The 20,689-nt window shown below is 42.6% G+C and overlaps 3 protein-coding genes across 4 annotated transcripts; 1 reads left to right on the top strand and 2 right to left on the bottom strand.

Annotated features, from left to right (window-relative positions):
- Positions 1–242: 242 nt before the first annotated feature.
- On the top strand, positions 243–1,742 carry LOC116110096 (CASP-like protein 1F2). 2 transcript variants are annotated; one of them, XM_031396326.1, is made up of 4 exons: positions 243–568; positions 670–793; positions 876–1,148; positions 1,583–1,742. In XM_031396326.1, the coding sequence occupies exons 1-3, from the start codon at positions 384–386 to the stop codon at positions 1,101–1,103; spliced, it is 537 nt and encodes a 178-aa protein (XP_031252186.1). In that variant the 5' UTR covers positions 243–383; the 3' UTR covers positions 1,104–1,148; positions 1,583–1,742. The 2 variants fall into 2 exon arrangements, with proteins under 2 accessions (XP_031252186.1, XP_031252185.1); XM_031396325.1 differs by lacking the exon at positions 1,583–1,742 and having other exon boundaries at positions 244–568; positions 876–1,280.
- LOC116110097 lies at positions 1,510–4,358 on the bottom strand. The gene is made up of 12 exons (XM_031396327.1): positions 4,189–4,358; positions 3,589–3,822; positions 3,424–3,498; positions 3,285–3,343; positions 3,055–3,193; positions 2,852–2,948; positions 2,711–2,777; positions 2,503–2,601; positions 2,246–2,335; positions 1,985–2,139; positions 1,790–1,891; positions 1,510–1,700 (listed from the first exon to the last, which is right to left on the bottom strand). Exons 2-12 carry the CDS (start codon positions 3,785–3,787, stop codon positions 1,535–1,537), a joined length of 1,248 nt encoding a protein of 415 aa, XP_031252187.1. The 5' UTR covers positions 3,788–3,822; positions 4,189–4,358; the 3' UTR covers positions 1,510–1,534.
- A 14,081-nt stretch (positions 4,359–18,439) lies between these two features.
- LOC116110099 (zinc finger protein CONSTANS-LIKE 14-like) lies at positions 18,440–20,414 on the bottom strand. The gene is made up of 3 exons (XM_031396328.1): positions 19,555–20,414; positions 18,749–19,014; positions 18,440–18,637 (listed from the first exon to the last, which is right to left on the bottom strand). Exons 1-3 carry the CDS (start codon positions 20,293–20,295, stop codon positions 18,529–18,531), a joined length of 1,116 nt encoding a protein of 371 aa, XP_031252188.1. The 5' UTR covers positions 20,296–20,414; the 3' UTR covers positions 18,440–18,528.
- Positions 20,415–20,689: the final 275 nt, after the last annotated feature.

Raw genomic sequence — 20,689 nt, 5'->3', positions numbered from 1 at the left:
CAGGAAATCTGCTGATCCAATCACTGTGGACTTTGCATGACTACAAATGTAGTATCTTAACGCAATTTTATTAATTTTAATTGATTTGTAAAAAATTTGGGCAAGGGCAAGAATGTGAAACAATTTACCCCAATCAAAGACTGGACTGACTTATAATGGAGCCAAAACTTAACCACCATTATTGTTTTTTCCAATTTTAGCTCTCTAGAAATCTCAGCTTCTCCTACATCTAATAATAATAATAATAATAATAATAATCAACTTAGATTTTTTCCTATTGCCAGCACCAGATAACCCCTTAAATCTTATTTATTAGGGTACCCGGGTGGCCCCAGATTTTGCTCTGCAAGTTTTTTTCTATATTTTACGCAGAAGGCTCTCTAATGGCATCAGAAATAGCAGTCAAATCTTCAACCAGAAGAAGCTTCTTCATGGCCCAAGTCATGCTCAGAATTCTAGCCATTGCTTTCACCTTGGCTGCAATCTCTGTCATGCTCACCAGCACCGAATCTGTTATGCTATTTGGGATCAAACTTGTTGCCACTTACAGTGACTCTTCTGCAATGAGGTAATTAAATACCACTCTTTCATTTTATTTTGACCATTAACATTTCATAAATGGGTATTTTACTGATAAGAAAATTTCCTTATATTTTTTTTATGTTGCAGGTTCTTCCTTGGTGCGAACATAACAGCATGTATATTCTCGTTCCTATCACTAATCTTTGTTTGCGTTATTAGCCGTTCAGAATCACAACTCAACAAGTGTTTTTATCTATTTTTGCACGACATGGTAAGCAAATTCTAAATTGAAAGTGAAACTAAAGATTGTAACTTAAATTTCAGTATGTCTACTAAGAAAATTGGTGTTGCAGGTGATAATGGTGTTGCTGATATCTGGATGTGCTGCGGCGAGTGCAATTGGTTATCTGAGTAAATATGGAGAAGAAAAAATTGGTTGGACGGCTGTTTGTGACAGCGTCAGCAAATTTTGCAACCGAGTAATGATATCGCTTGTGTTATCTTACTTGGGTTTCTTCTCCTATATGGCACTTGCAATTATGGCTGCCAAGAAATTTATGAGTACAGCTTCTGAGAGATGAACACGAAAGAGGGATGAGATTTAAGATTGAGACTGTAAAAGAGAGGAATGTCACAGTTCCAGTATATAGTTGTAAAATTTCAGCTTCAGCATATAATAGGCTCATAGTTCATGATGAAATGACTTTTTCAGAATTGGAAATGTGTTTGGCCTTAAATTTTCATTAAATCTTCTGGCAGACTAACTTTGTAAATGTTATACAATGGTATTGCTGGTAGATTCAAATTAAAGAAACTAGTGAATGAACTGAACATCTGAACATTTACACAGACATGGTTAAGAAAGATCCAGAGAATCAATATCCTTGCTTTTTGCCATTCTATAGTATTATATTAGCTCGCATAAGAAAGCAATGAAGTTTTGCAGGCAAAAATTACAATATATATTAAACTACAGATTAAATGAAGAAGAAGGAAGCAATAGAGGGGTGTGTTATTCTGTTTCAATGCCGTTTTCATAATCTTTGAGGTGCTCTTTCAGGGAGTGGCTCTCGATTTCCCACTTTTCTCTGTTCCAAGCTTGATCCATCTCTGGCAATTCATAGTCGTCAGGTCTTAGTGACAGTTGGAAATCTGGTAGCTCTGGTGCTTGAAGAGCCCTGCATCATTAAAAATGAAGCAATTTACATTATGAGCTCTAGAATGAATACAATGAACTAAAATTACATCGAAAATACGAGACCCTTACTTCTCTTCTTCTAAGAGATAACCATACATCTGAGACTTCCTTGATGCAACTTCTGGTATTTTCTGATGTAAATGCTTCATAGCACCCCAAAGTGGAGGAGATCTTGCCAAAAACAAAATCAAAATGGAAATATGATTGAGCTACGAAGTAAGAAAAAGCAAAAAAATCACCACAGGTAACCAAGTAGAAACTAACCTGGTTATCGGAGCTGCAAGGCAAAAGCTTAAGCAGGCCCTTTTGCTCTCTGCTAGCAGTTCTTCCGCGGCAAGGAAACAACACACGGCGCTAACATGACAAGACGGTTCATTACCCTTGTCGAGTATAAGACCATGGTAATAGTAAGCTGCTGCCTGATGATATTTGCTGAGTAATTAGAATTTGATATCGATAATTTATTAATTGCAGCAACAGAACTATGCATATATACTGTAATCAGAGAAATGAAGTATCAAAGACCTTTGATTCAAGAAATTTCCACTTGATGAACCACATATGCTTCTTTCCATAACCGTGATTCATGTCACATCCAGACAAGCATTGATAAGCCTAATCAAAGCTTGGAGAAATCGGATAAATAAGAGATCATTACATAGGAAACAAACAGAAATATACTTTCATCTTAGAGTCCCTTGAAAAGCTATTCAAATCTTGTTAGTAAATCTCCTTAATTATCAAATTCTGCAACAATGAGTTTTGGATAATTTATTACACACCTGACTAAAATAGATCAATAGCTCACATGCCAATCTCCTCTTGACTGATAAGGTGGCCTTTTGACTTTCAACGGCTAAACCGAGTTGAATTTCAGTTCCCTGATATTTTCAATAAGATCAGATATTCATAGGAGCACATCAGATGCCAAAGAATTGGTGATATTTAGATGACAACTTATTCTGGAGACATCGAGTACTAAATGAATACCTGGCCTAGTGCTTGAATGGAAATAGCTTCCAATACACCATCCTGAAAATCTTTTGGCAACCTATTCCTGAAATCATATATAATTTCTCAATGGAAATCAGAGTTTGTGCAAAGAACCTTAACTATGCTTTGCCAACATACTTGATATCAGGTGGCATGTGAATGAGCACATTCTTGACACAAAATTCCAAGTATCCCGAAGCCTTGAGCAGTAAATCAACAGCATTTCTCTTGCAATCTGATAGTAAACATTAGAAATGATAATTGATCAGCTAAGATTTTCATCAACATCAGTAATTGAAGAATAAACGTAGAAAGGCCTCTGAATAAAAAAAACTATAGACCTGTAGATACAACCCTCACACCCGAACCAGAGTAGTCCTTGGGGATCATCAGTGTATTGGCCTCTGATAATGTAAGCATAGCCATCATGTGAACCACAGAAAGTAATTCAAACCAGGAGTTTGCTACGCAGGTTTCCTGCTAAACGCATTATAAGCCCAATTATGGTCCGATTAGTATAATGAAAGTAACACAGAAGAACCAGCAAAAAATGGCTTTTGCACTCTCTTACTTGTCTACCATCTTCCAGATTTTTCCACTTGAATTCTACCAAGTCCTGGAGGCCATGTTCTGCAATATATCAAAATTGGTTATGGCAGAAACAGAGTGAAAGATACAGAGAGAGTGACAAGAGATGCATATACTAGTACCTTTCTTGGGGAGCCCAAGTAAAAGGGACAAGTACTCCTCCAGCGCCCGCCGTAGTTCTATAATTGCAGATGCATCTGCAGGAATCAAAATTTCTATTTAGAAGAAAACCAATATAATTCAAACAACAAGAAAAGAACCAACAGGATTATGAAACTGATGATTACCAGTATCCTCAGCCACTAATACAATCTGGTTCCTGAGACAAACCAACCTATCTAGAAGCTCCCGCGGAATTAGACCTTTAAGTGGCCTTTGAAGATCAGATTGTGCAGGAATTTTCACAGAGGGAACAAAAACCACCGCTTCGGGGATAGTCACCTTCTTCTTCCTCCCCAGTGCGTATACTGAAGAAGTGCACCCCATTGTTTCTGCTGGGGATTCGTCTCAAGCATAGTATCCTACGTACAAATACTTACTAATCAATCATCCAACTCTTCCCCCTTCAATTTCCATTAAAAAGACACGTAAATGTAGAAAGAAGTTGAATAAAGAACACATGGGCGTGCCTAAGTGAGAACAGAAAGACCATAATATAGTTGAGCCAGAAAAAAAACCAACAATAAAAGAACTGAAACTTAGTTCCACTGGTTGACACACCATAAATATAAAACAAACTTAAATGGGATCACTGAAAGAGATAGAAACGCAGGTGGGCAATAGCAGGTAGATTTATATTAAATAAAGACGTTTAAAACTGACAAACTACATCCAAACTGATCCTGAAAACATGAAAAATGCAGGATTGATCTTGAAAAAAGACTTACTGGCAAAAGAAAGGAGAGAGAATAAGAAGCCCGCGAAGCTTCTCGAAAGCATTTTAGAAAATGCAGAGATATATATGAATGTATATATGTAAAATGTCAATGCATCTCCTGATCTCCATTTTCAGAGAGAGAATCTTGCAATGGGAAGCTCAGTAATCGAGACATTGTCACATGGTGAGACGTAGAAGTCTTTGCATAGTTAAAGGAGCTCGTTGAAATTTCCCATCAAATTTTGTTACTTTACTTAAACCAATTGTCCATGGATTGTGCTCGATTCTTAGTCAATTTTTTTTTTTTTTTTTTTCACTTTGTTTAGTGGAACGTGATCACTTTCGAATTAAGGCAAAAGTTTTGAGGGTGCTAATGCGATGGACCATTTTTTGTGTTTGCGCAGAATTGATGTTTTTGTTGACAGGAGCCATCTGTTTGGTGGCACCATTTACGACATTTCTTTTTTCTTTTTTTTAAATGAAATGAAATCTCAGCTCTTGACCTGCCAAGTTGATCCATTCATCTAACTATTGAAGTCTATGCACAGCACATGTATTAACTATTTCCATGTCGACTGTATACAAATAATATGTACTTAAAAGCATCTTCAAATAACTCAGTATATGACTCAAACTCTTTATTATAAAGAGTTTATTTATAAAAATAAGAGCCTATTTTTTATTATTTAAATATAAATTAAAGAGTAAGTTTGACTCTTCACATCTAAAGAATCAAATTTCACTCCTTATCTTAATTTTAATTAATAAATTACAAATTGCTATACATTTTATTTATTAATTTTCTCTTTTATTAAGTCTCTTTCTTGAAAATAAATAACATTTTCATTAAATTTAAAGAGCACTATTGGATTTTGTTATGCCTAAAAAGTCACGCTGATGTCAGCTCAACAAGTGTCTAAAAGAAGTGTACTAACTATCAAGCCCATATCACCTCGAGATATTTTATATCAACCCTATCTCAATTTAAGATAAGGACGAATGAAAGCTCTCCATATGTCAAGACAACTTGTAAAAACACTTATTACATTAACTTCAAAAGTGTATAAATTGACACCTCTCTTTACGAAAAAAAGGAGGTTAGACATATGAGAGTTAGACAAACATTTAAGCTTCATTATTTCTCTCTGTAAGTAAAGTATTTTTTCATCTTTGTATGCCTTACGGGCAATATCATAAAAATAGTTATAGAACAATAAAATAACAGTAGATGTAAGATTTACTTTAAACATCCGAACTACTATAAAAACATTTCTTGTCTTTTTATTATTTATGTTTTCTGCAAACATATATAATCTCAACTCTATATTCAAATCTCATAAATTCATCATGCGTCATTTCTAAAATTCTGTTAGAACTTTGCACATGCGAGTCATTGATGTCAAAATCACGCATCAACAGATTTGAATAAAAATTTTATTCTTTATATTTAGAAATTAATAAAAATATTTTTTATTTATATGAAATATGTTCTTTTAAAATTAAGAACATCATTCACGATGCGGCTCTTCAACTTGCTTTTTAAGGCATGGATTAATGACCAATTAAATTCTGAGACTCCATGGATACGCTTCTTAGATATTTGTTACGTTGTTTCCCAAAATGTTTTGAATTTCTTTGGGAGAGTTTCTATAGAAAACACTTTCGAGAAATATTTTACTCAATTTAACTACAAATTATTTAATAAATAAAAAATATACTTTTTATAGCTTTCTTTAGAAAGCATCGCCTACAAAGGCACTTCTTAATATTCTAAAGAGTTAACAACTTTTTCCCACCCAAAAAATGGTTCAATGATAGTTTCCTATTTTTAGACTTTTAAAATATCATTTTTCCATCCAAAACACAAATAATGTTGATAATTCGCTTTAAATACAATAATATTGATTGCAAAGACAAAAATACCCTCACCAAATTTCAATCCCTAATCACCAACCATCACAAATTAAACTTTCATGCACGATTCCAGTCGAATCCGACCTTCACAATCTGACCCTTTACCACGAAACAAATCACCGGCTATCCCTCTTCAATAGCCCTAACAATTTGGACCGTGATAGCTCTCCAATTGCAGGCGACGTGGTTCAGTCTTTTTGTTGAATGGTCGACATTCAATGAATGATGAACAACCAAGGTCTAGGATAATAGGGGCTTTTAGAGAGGAGGTGTCGCTGATGCTACAGGTGGCTTCAAGTAGAATTTTCAACAACCAAATCGGTCGAAATCTGGCCTAGAAGCTCAATGGTCGTGTGAACAAAAACCAGTGGTGGCTGGCGATTAGAATGCTTGGTGTGGTGGGAAAGTAAGGGACTTTTGTGAGTGAAGGATGGGGAAGCTGAGGGTGGAGTCAGCGCTGATCAACGATGCTGAAATCATGCCAAACCAGCCTAAACCGATGGTTAGGGTTTAAAAGGTATCTGGCCAAAATAACAATATGACCATTCTGGCCTTCCTTTTAACTAGCTTTTGACCATCTTGCTTCTCTTCACAACAAAAAGTGTCATTATGCTATTTTTTGAGTGGGAAAAAGTCGTTTACTCTATTCTAAACGCTTCAAGTCTCAACTACGATATCAGTATTAGAATTGATATTTAAAAGAGGGAGATATCAGATTACTAGACCAATTTTAATCAATAAAAATTGGCAAATTTTAAAAAATTCAAATGCATATATAATTCAATACAATAAATGATGGTTTAAATCTCAGTTTTTAGTTTTATCCATTTGAAACTCGGGTGTTTCTATTAATATGGTTTAACATATAGGCTAATCCAGTGCACGTGCAAATACCTAAATAAACGGTTGTATGTTTGCCTTAACTAAATAAAATTAGGTGAAGCTCACAGAGGGGAAACATATATATAAACAAACTCCAGTTCTTGTTTGTGGATCTGCCTTCATCATAAATCTGTCACCTTCACAGATGCTATTTATATACATTGTTTAACAAAGAAATTGAATTATCCAGCTTCCCAGGTAACCATGTTACCCTGTACAGGATACAGGCTGGTTCATAGATCATCGTTAATCAATGTTGTCCAATCTCCAACTTGGCAAAACCAGACAATTCTACAATTAAGTAACTATTAATTGCAACTGTCAACCAGTGAATATTAATTATATGTGGGGTTTTCAGATCTTGGGCTTGCGAGTGATGAACATATCAAAATTTATTAAATGGTCTTTTAAATATACATAAATTTATCAATACTTTAGGTAATGTCATATTCCCTTTCAGTTGAAACAATCTTAATTTGATTTAGTCCAATTACTTGAGTTTTAATTACTTCAAATCCAAACTGCTTCATCCAGATAATTAAAGAGACGTTACCAATCCTAGATTGCTTTTTGAGACAGTTAGTGTGAAGTTAAAGAGATTGCGATCACGTGTTGCAGTTCCAATCCCAGGAAATCTGAATTATCTGCGGATTGTTTGATGAGATCAAAGATCGCCAACCTATTTAACATTGTTGCAATCACGTCTTTTGACTAGATATTTATATTATAAAACACATATTAGAATATCAGTTGTAAAATATAATGTTACAAGCTATGACATTCAATATTGATCAAGTTACTCCCGAAAAACAAGGGCTGAGTGAAATCACGTGATGGGGGGGTGACCTACTCATGTTAGAACGGTAAGCACACGTCAGGCCTGCCAATAGCTACGGAGCTCCCACGGGTCCCTTCTCTGCTCCAAATCGCGTGAAATCAGTTTGGAAGGTGGGAAATGTGACATAAAGCCGGATTTAATCCTGACATTCACACCAACCCATGGATTTACTGATGATTACTTGCACTCACCTCACTATAAAAAGAGGAAGACCCCTTCATTAAGGGGATTCGGCTATTTTACATTGGAAATTAGCTCTCTCTCTCTGTGATAACTTTGTATTTACTTTTCTTTGCCAATCATTTGTAAGTCAATCCGCTGTTGCGACCTGACCCACTATATTAATACAAATTAGTGGACGTAGGACTTGCTACCTTAGCATCCGAACCACTTTAAAAGGCTCTCATTGCATTTACTCTACAGTTTTACCCATAATCACGTGTGTCTCTTGACCAATCAACGTTACGCACGTGTCAATTAGTTGGTGCCAAAAATCACGCATCAACAGCTTGGTGCTAGAAGGAGGGGCCAGATTTAGTGTTAATCCTTCATCAGGAGAATCTCTAACCTACTGGTCCTAGAGCAATAGATGGCCCGCCAATCTGAACCTAAACAAGCTAACCAGCGCGTTGAGGGAGTTCCCCAGACCCAAGGGGATACATCCCCACAAATTGCTGCGGTGGACATCCCAGCAGCTTCGCAGCTTGACCCCGCCATCAGAGGCTACCTGGAGAGGTTCGACAATACTCTCTAGACGGTCAACCAAAGGTTGGACCGTTTGGACCAAGGCGTGCCCTCTAGAACAGTTGGGGCGTTGCAACTGCCAAAAACGCCTGCAGGTCACGCGAAAGCGCGACAAAGGGAAATAGCCTGTGCCGCGAGCACTGCAGCGCGTAGACGTAAGGGTAAGCAAGTGGCAAAAAACAAGCCTACAGGCTCCAAAGGGCCAGCAAACACAAACCGTGCCCCGAGCAGGGTGCTGGCAAAACTGAGACTCGGCGAAAAAATAAATCCCGAGCTGTCCCATGCCACGTTGCAGGTGAACCCAAACAAAAGTGCTTGACGGGGCGATTCTTATCACCGCCAGCGGAACGATCCTGATCGCTATCGTGAGGATGTTCCTTACAACTCGCGGGGCGGTTCGTACCACCGCGAGGGTCGTGAAAATACCCCGCACCATCCATCGCCTTCACACGCCTCTAACCAGCGTGTGTCGAGAGCGGCCGGAGACGCCGGCCGAGGCGAAGAGGAGTCCGACCTCTGGACTCTCCTGAATCGTAATCGCAAGGGTCGGGCTCACGTGGGTGAAAGCAATCCCCAACTGGCTCCGTTACCGCAAATTGAGGAGTTGCAGCGAGCTCTGGACAGGCTGAGAGAGCAGCAGAACGAGCAGGCCCAGGTCGCCTCTACATCCCCCTTCTCTCCCGAAGTGTTAGCAGCTCCACTCCCACCAGGTTTCAGAATGCTCGACATGCGGCCGTTCGATGGGAACCATGACCCGCAGATCACTTGTATGAGTTCAATGACCTGATGGAGCTCCACCAGGTTTCGGATCTTGCAAAATACCGTTGCCTGGCTGTGACTCTAACCTCTCATGCCAAACGGTGGCTAAGGTCGCTCCCAACTGGAACGATCAGTTCGTGGCCTCAGATGAGCACGACGTTCCTACGGCACTTCCAAGCAAACCGGAAGTTCTCGATGCCTTTGAGCTATCTCAGCAATATAAGGCAAGAAAGGGACGAGTCCCTACAATCTTATATCGACCATTTCCACAAAGAACTCAACAAGGTGGCTCACGCCCCTGAAGAGTCAATCCGAACTCTCATAATAGCCGGAGTTCGCCCGTAAACCCACCTATGGAAAGAATTACAAGCTGAGGACGATGCTTCCCTCACCAGATTCTATAACCTCGTGGAAAAGTATCTCCGCATAGAGAATTCATTGGCGGCATTACGACGTCGCGATCACGGATCTTTGGGCAGTATGTCTGGTCGGGGAGAAGGTAGAAGAGCTGATCGCAAAGGAGACATTGACGATCAGTGAAAAGGAAAGAAACCCCGCTACAAGCACAAAAAATCCTATGCCCCAGTTCCTCGTCGTGACCGCGACAGGCCCTAATATACTCCGCTGAACGCCTCTGTATCTGCCATCTTTGATAAATCCGAAGAAGCCAGTCTGCTTGGAGAACCCGAACCCATGAAAACCCTTGCGATAGCCAGAAATAATAAAAAGTACTGTCACTATCATCGGGACAATGGGCACCATACTGACGAGTGCCGAGCCTTGAAACAAGCAATCGAAGAACTTATCAAGAATGGGCATTTCAAGGAATACATCGATGACTCTGCTCCCTCGAAAGAAAAAGATCGGGGGAGCCAAGTAAGAAGCATCGCGATCAGAAAGGGGTGCTTGGTCTCAACTTGATTTTCGGGGGACCACACTTCGCTGGAAATTCACGAGGTGCCCAAGAAAGGTATGCTCGTGAAGCTCATCATGACCCCATTAGAGTAATGAGTACGGATCAACGACCACAAAAGGTTCGTCAGGAGGAAGAGATTTCCTTCTCCGAACATGATGCGGTCAGGTTACACCATCCCCACGATGACGCCCTTGTAATCACTCCCTTGATAGGGCGCTATAACACCCAGAGAATGCTGGTGGATAACGGGAGTGCTGTGAATATCCTGTTCGCATCTACCTTCGAAAGGATGAATTTGGACGAGGCCGACCTGAAGCCTGCCTCGTTCCCGCTATACGGATTCACAAGAGACCATCTACTCCCCAAAGGAACAATATCACTCCCGGTCACGCTGGGCGATTTTGACGAAGTGACCAGAATGATTGAATTCTTAGTGGTGGACTGCCCGTCAGCTTTTAACGGGATCCTTGGGCGACCTCTACTAAGACAGTTCAAGGCGGTCACTTCGATTTACCATCTGAAAATGAAGTTCCCTACCCCGACAGGGATCGGGGAAGTCAGCGGTTCTTAGTGTGCATCGCGCAACTGCTATGTAAAAGCAGTCCAGATGGCGCACAAAGGAAAGAGCATTCCACGAAATGCACCTCGCCAGGCCATGGCGATCACCAGGATCGATCCACGACCTGGCCCGATTGAGGACAACCTAGACCCTCGCATTCAAGACTGCCCCTCCAGTGGGCCAGTTGAGGACCTGACTGAAGTCCAGGTCGACAGAAAGAGCCGAGCAGGATGTTAAGAGTCGGTAAAAATCTCAACCCCCAGCTCGCTAACGAACTGACAGGTTTCCTCATGGAAAACGTCGACGTGTTTGCCTGGTCGCATGCAGACATGGTCGGGATCAGCCCGAACGTTATTTGCCATGCGTTAAACATCGACAGCGAGGCCAAGCCAGTTCGCCAAAAAAGAAGAGTAATGGATCCGGAGCGGTATACTGCATTGAAGTTAGAAGTGGAAAACCTCCTCCGAAGCGGATCCATCCGAGAGGCACTCTACCCGACGTGGGTTGCCAACCCGGTCCTGGTAAAGAAGCCAAACGGAAAATGGCGGACATGCGTTGATTTTAGTGACCTCAACAAGGCTTGCCCGAAAGACAGCTTCCCTCTGTCGAGAATCGACCAGCTCGTGGACGCCACCTCGGGGCACGAGCTACTAAGTTTCGTGGATACATACTCGGGATACAATCAGATCCCTATGTATGGCTTAGACGAGGAACACACGTCCTTCATTACAGACCGAGGGCTGTACTGTTACAAAGTTATGCCTTTCGGCCTCAAGAATGCTAGCGCAACCTACCAGCGGCTAGTTAACCGAATGTTCTCTGACCAGATCAGAAGAACAATGGAGGTCTATGTGGACGACATGCTGGTCAAATCTCAGGTCGCCTCAGAACACATAGGACATCTTGCTAAGATGTTTGACATCCTCCGGCTCTACAGAATGAAACTGAATCCTCTCAAGTGTTCATTCGGGGTATCATCAGGAAAGTTCCTGGGATACATGGTTAATCAGCGAGGGATAAAAATAAACCCCGAGAAGGTTCAAGCTCTGCTCGATATAGAGAGCCCGACCAACAAAAAGCAGGTCATGAGCCTAAATGGGCGAATAGCAGCACTAAGCCGCTTTATATCGAGACTAACAGATCGCTGTTTGCCGTTTTTCAATGTTTTGAAGGCCAATAAGAAGTTCGAATGGACTCCCGAATGTGAACAGGCGTTCCAAAGTATAAAAGAACACATCGGGAAGCCACCTCTCCTCTCTAAGCCTCACCCACAAGAGATTTTGCCTCTGTACCTGTCCGTCTCGCAGTCCGCGGTCAGTGCAGCTCTAGTTCGAGAAGAAGAAAAAGTTCAATGGCCTGTCTACTACGCGAGCAAGCGTCTGTCGGATGCCGAGATGCGATATCCTGAAATGGAACGGTTAGCTTATGCTCTGCTGATCGCTTCCAGAAAGCTATGACCTTACTTTCACGCCCATACAATCCATGTAATGACTAATTACCCCCTCAGGCAGGTCCTCCATAAGCCGGAAGCCTCTGGTAAACTGCTCAAATAGGCAATGGAATTAAGCCAGTTCGACCTGAAGTACAAGCCCAGGTTGACCATCAAAGGGCAAGCTGTCGTCGACTTTATTTCAGAATTCTCCTATCTCCCGAATGAGTCAGACCAACAACCCAGTGAAGTCATCCAAGAGAGCATCCAGAACCTATTGACTTGGAACCTCTATGTCAACGGATCATCGACTCGAAAAAGGGCAGGAGCAGGCCTCCTCCTGTTGAGTCCCGAAGGGGCTCGCATTCACGGCATCCTGCGGTTCGGATTCAAGGCGACCAACAACGAAGCTGAGTACGAAGCTCTGCTCGTCGGATTACGGTTGGCCAGAGAAATGGGCGCAACCACAATCAGCGTTCACAGTGACTCTATGCTGGTCGTCAACCAAATCCTAGGAGAATACCAAGCCAAGGAAGAGAACATGGTCCGTTACCTAAGAGAAGCCAAGGCCGCGCTCGAGCAGTTCAAGCATTTCACGATCACTCAGATCCCCAGAGATAGCAACTTTGTGGCTGACGCCTTGGCAAAAATAGTCTCGTCGTTGGACTCTGAGGCATTTGATAGTATTCCTGTTCGGTTTATCGAGACCCCGAGCATCAGTTCAAACGAACAGGCCGTGAATGTAACACAATCAAACTCCTGGATGATGCCCATTTACAGGTATCTCAAGGATGGGATCTTGCCCGATGATAAGATCGAGGCACGGGTCCTACGAACAAGATCTGCTCGTTACACGTTAATCGGGGATCAGTTGTACAGGAGGGGATTCAGTGCCCCTCTCCTCCGATGTGTGACCAGCGAAGAGGCAGATTATATCATGAGAGAAATCCATGAAGGGATATGCGGTAATCACACCGCTGCACGATCTCTCACGAACAAGGTTGTTCGCCAAGGATATTATTGGCCTTGGATCCAAGAAGATACCCACAATTTTGTCAAGAGGTGTGATAAGTGTCAGAGGTTCGCGAACATTCCGCGAGCCCCCTCTCACGAATTGGTAACGATGTCTAACCCCTGGCCATTCTCTATGTGGGGGATCGACCTTATCGGCCCCATGCCGATCGGAAAGGAAAGAGTTAAATATGTCGTGGTCGCGGTAGATTATTTCACGAAATGGGTGGAAGCTGAACCACTGGCCGCGATCACGACCAGAAAGCTGAAAGACTTCGTTTTCAAGAACATAGTGTGCCACTACGGAATTCCTCACACCCTCATTTCGGATAATGGGAAACAATTCGACAAGGAGGAGTTCAAGTTCTTCTGCGACGAGCTGGGCATTCATAAAAAATTTACCTCAGTCGCCAGACCGCAAGCAAATGGCCAAGTTGAAGCTGTCAACAAGACCATCAAGCACACTCTAAAAGCCAAACTTGGGGCGGCCAAGGGAAATTGGGCTGATGATCTCCCCGAAGTCCTATGGGCATACAGGACGACTCCAAGAACCTCCACCTCAGAGACGCCCTTTTCGCTAGCTTGTGGCTGCGAAGCAATGATTCCCGTGGAGGTGGGAACTGGTTCTCTTCGGAGAGACTTGTATGATAAAGTTGAAAACGAAGCACTTATGAGGGCGAGTCTGGATCTTGTTGAAGAGCACCGCACCAAGGCTTCGCTAAGGATAGCAGCCTACCAGCAACGTGCGAAAAGGTTCTTCGATTCAAAGGTCAAGCGAATAGACTTCCAGGTCGGGGACCTTGTGCTGAAAGAAGTTCTCCTTGGAACCAAGGAACCAAGTGCGGGGGTACTAGGACCTAACTGGGAAGGTCCATACCGGGGTGATTAGACCGGGTCGACAAGGTGATCAGACCGGGGACTTACCATCTCAAAAGATTGAATGGTTCCAAAGTACCCCGAGCTTGGAATGCCGAGCATCTCCGGCCATACTATCAGTAATCCCGAACTCAACCCTCGTTATAAATTAGTTTGATTGTCAGTTCCCTATTATTGTAAAGTATTATGTTCACTTATAACAGTTCAAATTTATTCTGCTCGCTTGTAGCAATTCGCGTGTAATATTGCCTATGTAAACAAACTGAATTGTGAATAGCACTCATGTATGATAAAGCGAACAACAATTGAAAGCCAAATGTATTCTCATTTATTTACAACAAAATTTAGGACCCTGTTAATTCAAAAAGGGGGGTCTCATTACACTATGCCTGGTCGGTGGGGGGATCCTTCGAAGCAAGACCCGAACCTTCTGCCTAGTCGGACCCCCAGTCGGCGGCCTTATCCTCGATCTCCCTAGACTGAATCCGTATTTCTTTGGTCAGAGAAGCAATTTTTCCCCGACTCTCCTGGAGTTCGGCCTCGAGAGCTAGCTTTTCGTCTTCAAAGGCCTCTCTCTCTTACTCTGTTTGTTGAGCTCGTGTGAAGGTCGTCTAGAGCTCCTGGTCTTTCTCTCCGACCTCCTTAGAGAGCCTAGCTGTTGTCCTCTGTAGCTCTTTTATTTCCTCCACATGTCGCTCAAGCTCTGCTTTTTGAAAGTCAATTGTCCGCATAGCGGCCAACTTCTCATTCAGATATTTGTTCGCTGCCTCAGCGGACAATGCTCTTTCTGACTCAACGTCGTTCAAGCTCTATTTGAGCTTCACGATCTCATCTTTCAGGTCGCTTTCTCCCTTCGCGGCCCCCAGCCGAGCCTTTTCCAGGGACATTCTCATGGCGAGCAGAGCCTACGAGCAAAAAAGAGTTAGAACATAGAAGGCAGACATTCTTACAAGAACAAGTCGTTTACCTTGCTTAAGTGTTGAAACGACGTGGTCATCAGGTCGACGTCGCCCGAATTGGTGAACTGATCATATGACTCCGATAGCCCACACTCAAGTAGAGAGTAGACTATCGGCTGCAGGTACTCAGGCAGGTTCCCAAGTGCATCCAGCACTGGTGTGTCCTTTGCCTTGTCGGCGGCCACCGTCTCTTCCTCGGGTTCCTTGCCCGACCTCCTTCTGACTTCCCGCCTCGACCTCAGTGGTTCTTCCTCAGACTCGGTCTCTGACTCATTGGTCTGAATCTGCTTCTTCTTCTTCTTCGACCGCCGGGCGGGAGCCTTCCGCTTTGTGCGAGCAGGAGGTGGTTGTGCGACCTATTCTGTTATGGTCGCTTCTTGCTCAGGACGAGTCTGGGGAGGCACAGCAGTTCGCATCGGTTGTGCCGCCGCGAGGCGAACAGCTTCGGCCTCCCTTTCTCTCCTCGAACGGGGGTAATTGAACGGCGCTCGTCGAGGCTGTCCGGACTCTTTTGGAGGCATGGTCGCTGCATGTAAATGCGTTAGTAACCAAACAAAAACTATTCTACGACCAGAAGGGTATCGGTGTAACTTACATTCTGGGAACTCTAAAGACGCCTTCTCACTAAGAAAACCGTACTTCCGCAAGTTCGCGGTCGTCACGAGCTTCCTCGCGTCCTGACTTTCTTCGGGGAGGACTCCAAATGACTCGAGCCTGTCCGGGTCGGTGAGCAAGTCTTGGCTGGTCGTCTTGTTAACTGCAAAAGAATGCAGGTCGTTAGAATAGAGAAGGCCTACAGCCAATAAACCTAGCGAAGAAGAACCTACGTGGGTTTTGAAAGTGGCAGTGGCCGTCGTAGCAGAAAAAGAAGAACTTCATCTCGTAGGCCCCCATGTTGCTGGGATAGCTATGTATCCCTGCGGCGATGGTAGGTCACCGGGACAAGTAATAGGAATCCTTGTCCTTACTCTTCTTAAGGAAGTACGCGACGCCGAGCTCCGCTGCCGTTAGCTCGCCCAAGCCACACTCGCGGCATGCGATGTACATCGCGACTGCGATGACATATGCGTTTTGCGTCAACTACATAGGTGCGATCCCGAAGTGGTCCAGGACCGACCTAACAAAAGGGTGGAAAGGAATCGTCCCCCCGCCCTTGAAGATCTCTTCGGAGATCGCGGCTAGGCCATCGGCAGGATGCTGCGACGATCGGGTGGCATCGAGGAACACCTCTGCTCGGACGTCGAATTGTCTTTTTATCCTCTCGAACTCTTCTCGGGTGAGAACCGAGAAGACATCGAGGGATGCGTTCGCGAGAACATCCCGCGAAGACAAACCAGCTCCTTCCTCAGGTCGAGACGTTGAAGGTTCCATTCCAAAGTCTGCAACACTGACATACAAAGTCATTTTACCCATTGCACGTCGCCTAGCACGGCGGCGTAGAACAGTCCCTAAACCCTAACAGTAGCTCGAGCCGCCATTCACGAATCGAACCTATTTCCGGCGTCGCGTCTCTGATGAAACATCAGGAGACCCAACGCCGTTGCACCCGCAAATAAAAAAAGGGAGAGAAAAAAGAGACCTTACCTTCTAGGGCGCGTGACCGAGGACAGTTCCTATTTCGGATATCGAAAAGATGCTGATCGTAAAAGAAGAACTTCCGGTTTGCAAAAGTCTTTCACTCGAGGCAAAAAGGGTTCTGGTGGCATCATCTGAAAAAAGTTCGGCTTTTATATGGACTATGAAACGACGGTCACCATGCCTCAGAATCGAAACAACGCGCTTCTCTCTCTCCGCATTAAATGCGCCCCACGTCGCATTCAATGTTGTGATGAGGGTTGTCGTTTCGAATATATTGCGCAATTAATGCTCTGACAAAGCAACTCTGGGTCAGCACACAACGCATTTAATGCGCCTGACAGACGCCTGACACGCGCAGAGTGCCTGTCAGCGCAGAGACGACCTCATTTAGTTCATCTCTAAAGCAGTAAGGAGTGCCCGATGAGGCTAGCTCGCTTAGGGGATGATTGTCAGGTTGTTCGGGTGAAGTTTGTGCGAGGATGTGTTCGCAAAAGGCCTTGACCCGAGCTCCTTCCATTCAGGTCGAAATTACCCGAATCTCCAGTTGCGGCATGATTTAGTTTCCAAGGTTCGATCCTCAAACCTTAAAAACTAGGGGATTTCTGTTACTCTCGGAAAATCAAGGGCTGACGTAGGAAATCACGTGATGGGGGGGGTGACCTGCTCCTGTCAGAACGGTAAGCACACGTCAGGCCTGCCAATAGCTACGGAGCTCCCAGGTGTCCCTTTCTCTGCTCCAAATCGCGTGAAATCAGTTTGGAAGGTGGGAAATGTAACATAAAGCCGGATTTAATCCTAACATTCACACCAACCCATGGATTTACTGATGATTACTTGCACTCACCTCACTATAAAAAGAGGAAGACCCCTTCATTAAGGGGATTCAGCTATTTTACATTGGAAATTAGCTCTCTCTCTCTGTGATAACTTTGTATTTACTTTTCTTTGCCAATCATTTGTAAGTCAATCCGCTGTTGCGACCTGACCCACTATATTAATACAAATCAGTGGACGTAGGACTTGCTACCTTAGCATCCGAACCACTTTAAAAGGCTCTCATTGCATTTACTCTACAGTTTTACCCATAATCACGTGTGTCTCTTGACTAATCAACGTTACGCACATGTCAATTAGTTGATGTCAAAAATCACGTATCAACAATCAAGATTTTATTGCATCTTGAAAAGATTATTTGTCCCGATGAAATCGGCTGTTTTCGTATATGCATGCAGGAGTTTTGGCAGTGTTCTTGGGAATCGCCAATACGTCAAATATACTTTCTAGGCAGAAGGCAGTTTCACTAATGCCAACAGTTATATTTATTTAGTATTAGTGTATGTGCAAGATTTTAGCAAAGCCCATTGAGTTCTGCTCCAGCGCGCCTCCAGGGTTGTTTCTACACGGCACAACCCAAAAAGTTAAAGGCAATCTTAATGAGTCGAGCGTGTATACCAAGGTCTGTGAACCATTTTCCTTCAAAGAATGCTTGCCATTTACATAACATATAATTCTGAAATTGGCTTAGAATTTATTGATTTTCGGAGTAGCACCAGCTCATCACCCGCTTGGGCTATTACTTTTGAAATTTATAATAAACAAACTATTGCAGATGCCTTGGGCAGTGGCCAATCGCTCACGTTTTCATAATTAACGCTCAACTAATTATCCTTTTTTATATCAGAAGTGTATACACATTCAAGGTAACTCAACCCAATCTAAGTTCTGTGGACATACTTAAGAGTCTTAGACTTCATTTCATCCCCCTGGGAAGGTGGAATGAAACACTAGTCACCGCATTTTTTTTTATTTAAACTTTTGGGAAGAGTTGAGAGTCTAGAGACAATGAACTAAAATAAGGTCGGCAACAATCAGAAACTCCCAATTATCACATTTTAATAGCAGGAGTTTCGCCTGACTTGGCGAACCGACCTTTCACTCGCTTTCTAGTATCTGCCCTCGCCTTCCTTGACTCATAACGGATGTGATTATCATATCTGTCAAAATTTCACAATACCAACAATCAGAATAAGATCGGTTGAATGACTAAAGAAACAAAGCTAGAGATATAATAAGTAAAATATAACTGCAAAAGCTACTAGGCATGCCTTCGATATTTCTTCTTTTCCTTATAGCGCAACATGGCATTGCCTCTGTTCTGTGCTAAAAGGTCCATGTCAACCCTGGATTTTGCCTCCGTTACAGCTTCACTTCCGGCCAGAAAAGGGTTATGAAGGACGTGGGAAAGTCCAGTGCTATCCCATGTTTCGGATTCAACTGCTCTTAATTCTGATGATATCGATTGCCCTATTATTGGTGTATTATTACTTTCTTCTGTTGATGTGTGGCACGACAATGGTTGATTAGAGAGATTCTGCAAATGTTGCATGTCAATTGTCAAGCTTATCATTACGCCAAATGCATCCCAATATATAGCAAAGAAGATGCATAAAGTTGTGTGTTCTTATAATAACTAAGATCCCAAAAAAAGGATATTTCTTCATATCTTTTCAGTTATGGTACTTCAGATGTGAGTATCTTTATAAGACAACTAGCAGCAAGTTTAAGGTTATCATTTTCCTTACAGTAAGGTGGTGTGTAGTTCAACTAAGTAACAAACGCCATAAAAAAAAAAAAAAAAAAGATAAATTAAATGATCCAACCTTGTCCATGCGGCCGAGAACTCAAACCATGTAGGCAATTATTCTTCATATCCATTAATCAGGCGCACAAGGCCTGATAATATTGATTTTATTTTATGTACTGTAATTAAGGTCTATTTCTATTTTTGGTCTTGCGATCTAAAGATTCAAAACCTAAAATCTGTAAGATTATCACTGCAAAACGCAAGTAAATAGAGAGTAGAAACAAAACCATCATTTCATAGTTCATAAAAATGTCAGTAGATACCAACCTGAGCTGCTTGATATGCGAGATGACAATCCCACATAAGATCATTTTCAGCAAAAAAGCCATAATACTCTCTCAAATCCACATTCGGAGCCAAACTTAACAGAGATGTAAATGTTTGCTGATGTAGCAATCCTTCCCCATCCATAGTTTCCATTTTAAGACTTTCCATATTCCCCCCCTGTTGATCACCTCCATTCGGTGGCGTTCCCGGCTCTAGTTCAGCTCCATCACCATTCAATCTCTCCAAATCCCTCCGGTACATCTCCACTAACTGCTCGCAAACCTCTCGATTATACTTTTCAGACCTCATAAAAACAGAGCAACTCTGTTTCGGGACCAAAAGATCATCCAAATTGAACGTTTTTTGCTCATAAGCACCAAACCCAGAACCCAAATTCTCTAAACTCTTGGCCTTCAATTCAAAACCAAATATAGCAGCCATCTCAGTAACTGATGGACAACCAGAGAACCCTTCAACTGAACACCGCTCGTGCAGAGACGACCCGGAGTGATTCCTATGCGAGTCCCAGTCACAATCTTGACAAAGCATGAGATTTTCAGTGAAGCAACAAACAGAAACCGGCTCAGCTCTACAATTATCACAAATTTGCGAACGTAAATGGTTCAGGGAGAGAGCATTAGCCGAGTGAACTTGGTAATCACACAACAAACAGAGCTTGGCCCAGTCAGCCCTGCAGTACACAACTGCAGGTTTAGTGTTACAAAATTCGCACGACACCATTATCAAACTCGCGAATTCTGATCTAAAACTGTAATCCTCTGCAATCAACAATGTAAAAACTCAATAGCGTTAAGCTTCAAAGGAACGTGCAACACATTAAAATTCTTGGAAAATACAATCTGAAAACAAAGATCAGGAACCCATTAAGTAGAAGTGGGAATACGAATTATTGAATGAAATAAACGTGTTAGAAAAAAAATATGGGAGAAAGTAAAACGTGAGAGAAGAAGAAAAAGTACTCGGCACCTTGATGAGGAACGAGGATTATTCGTACGTAACAACTAACAAGATTACAAGAGCATCTCAAGATTTGTACTTTGATAAAGCATGGATTGAGATGACACGTGTTATGGCTTTGGTGACAGATGGGGTCTACACGTGGTAGATATCGTCA

The sequence above is a fragment of the Pistacia vera genome, unplaced genomic scaffold (genome assembly GCF_008641045.1).
Source record: "Pistacia vera cultivar Batoury unplaced genomic scaffold, PisVer_v2 Contig596, whole genome shotgun sequence".
Taxonomy (NCBI): Eukaryota; Viridiplantae; Streptophyta; class Magnoliopsida; order Sapindales; family Anacardiaceae; genus Pistacia; species Pistacia vera.
Note: the sequence above shows the minus strand (reverse complement) of the source record. Positions and strands in the feature narration are given on the sequence as shown.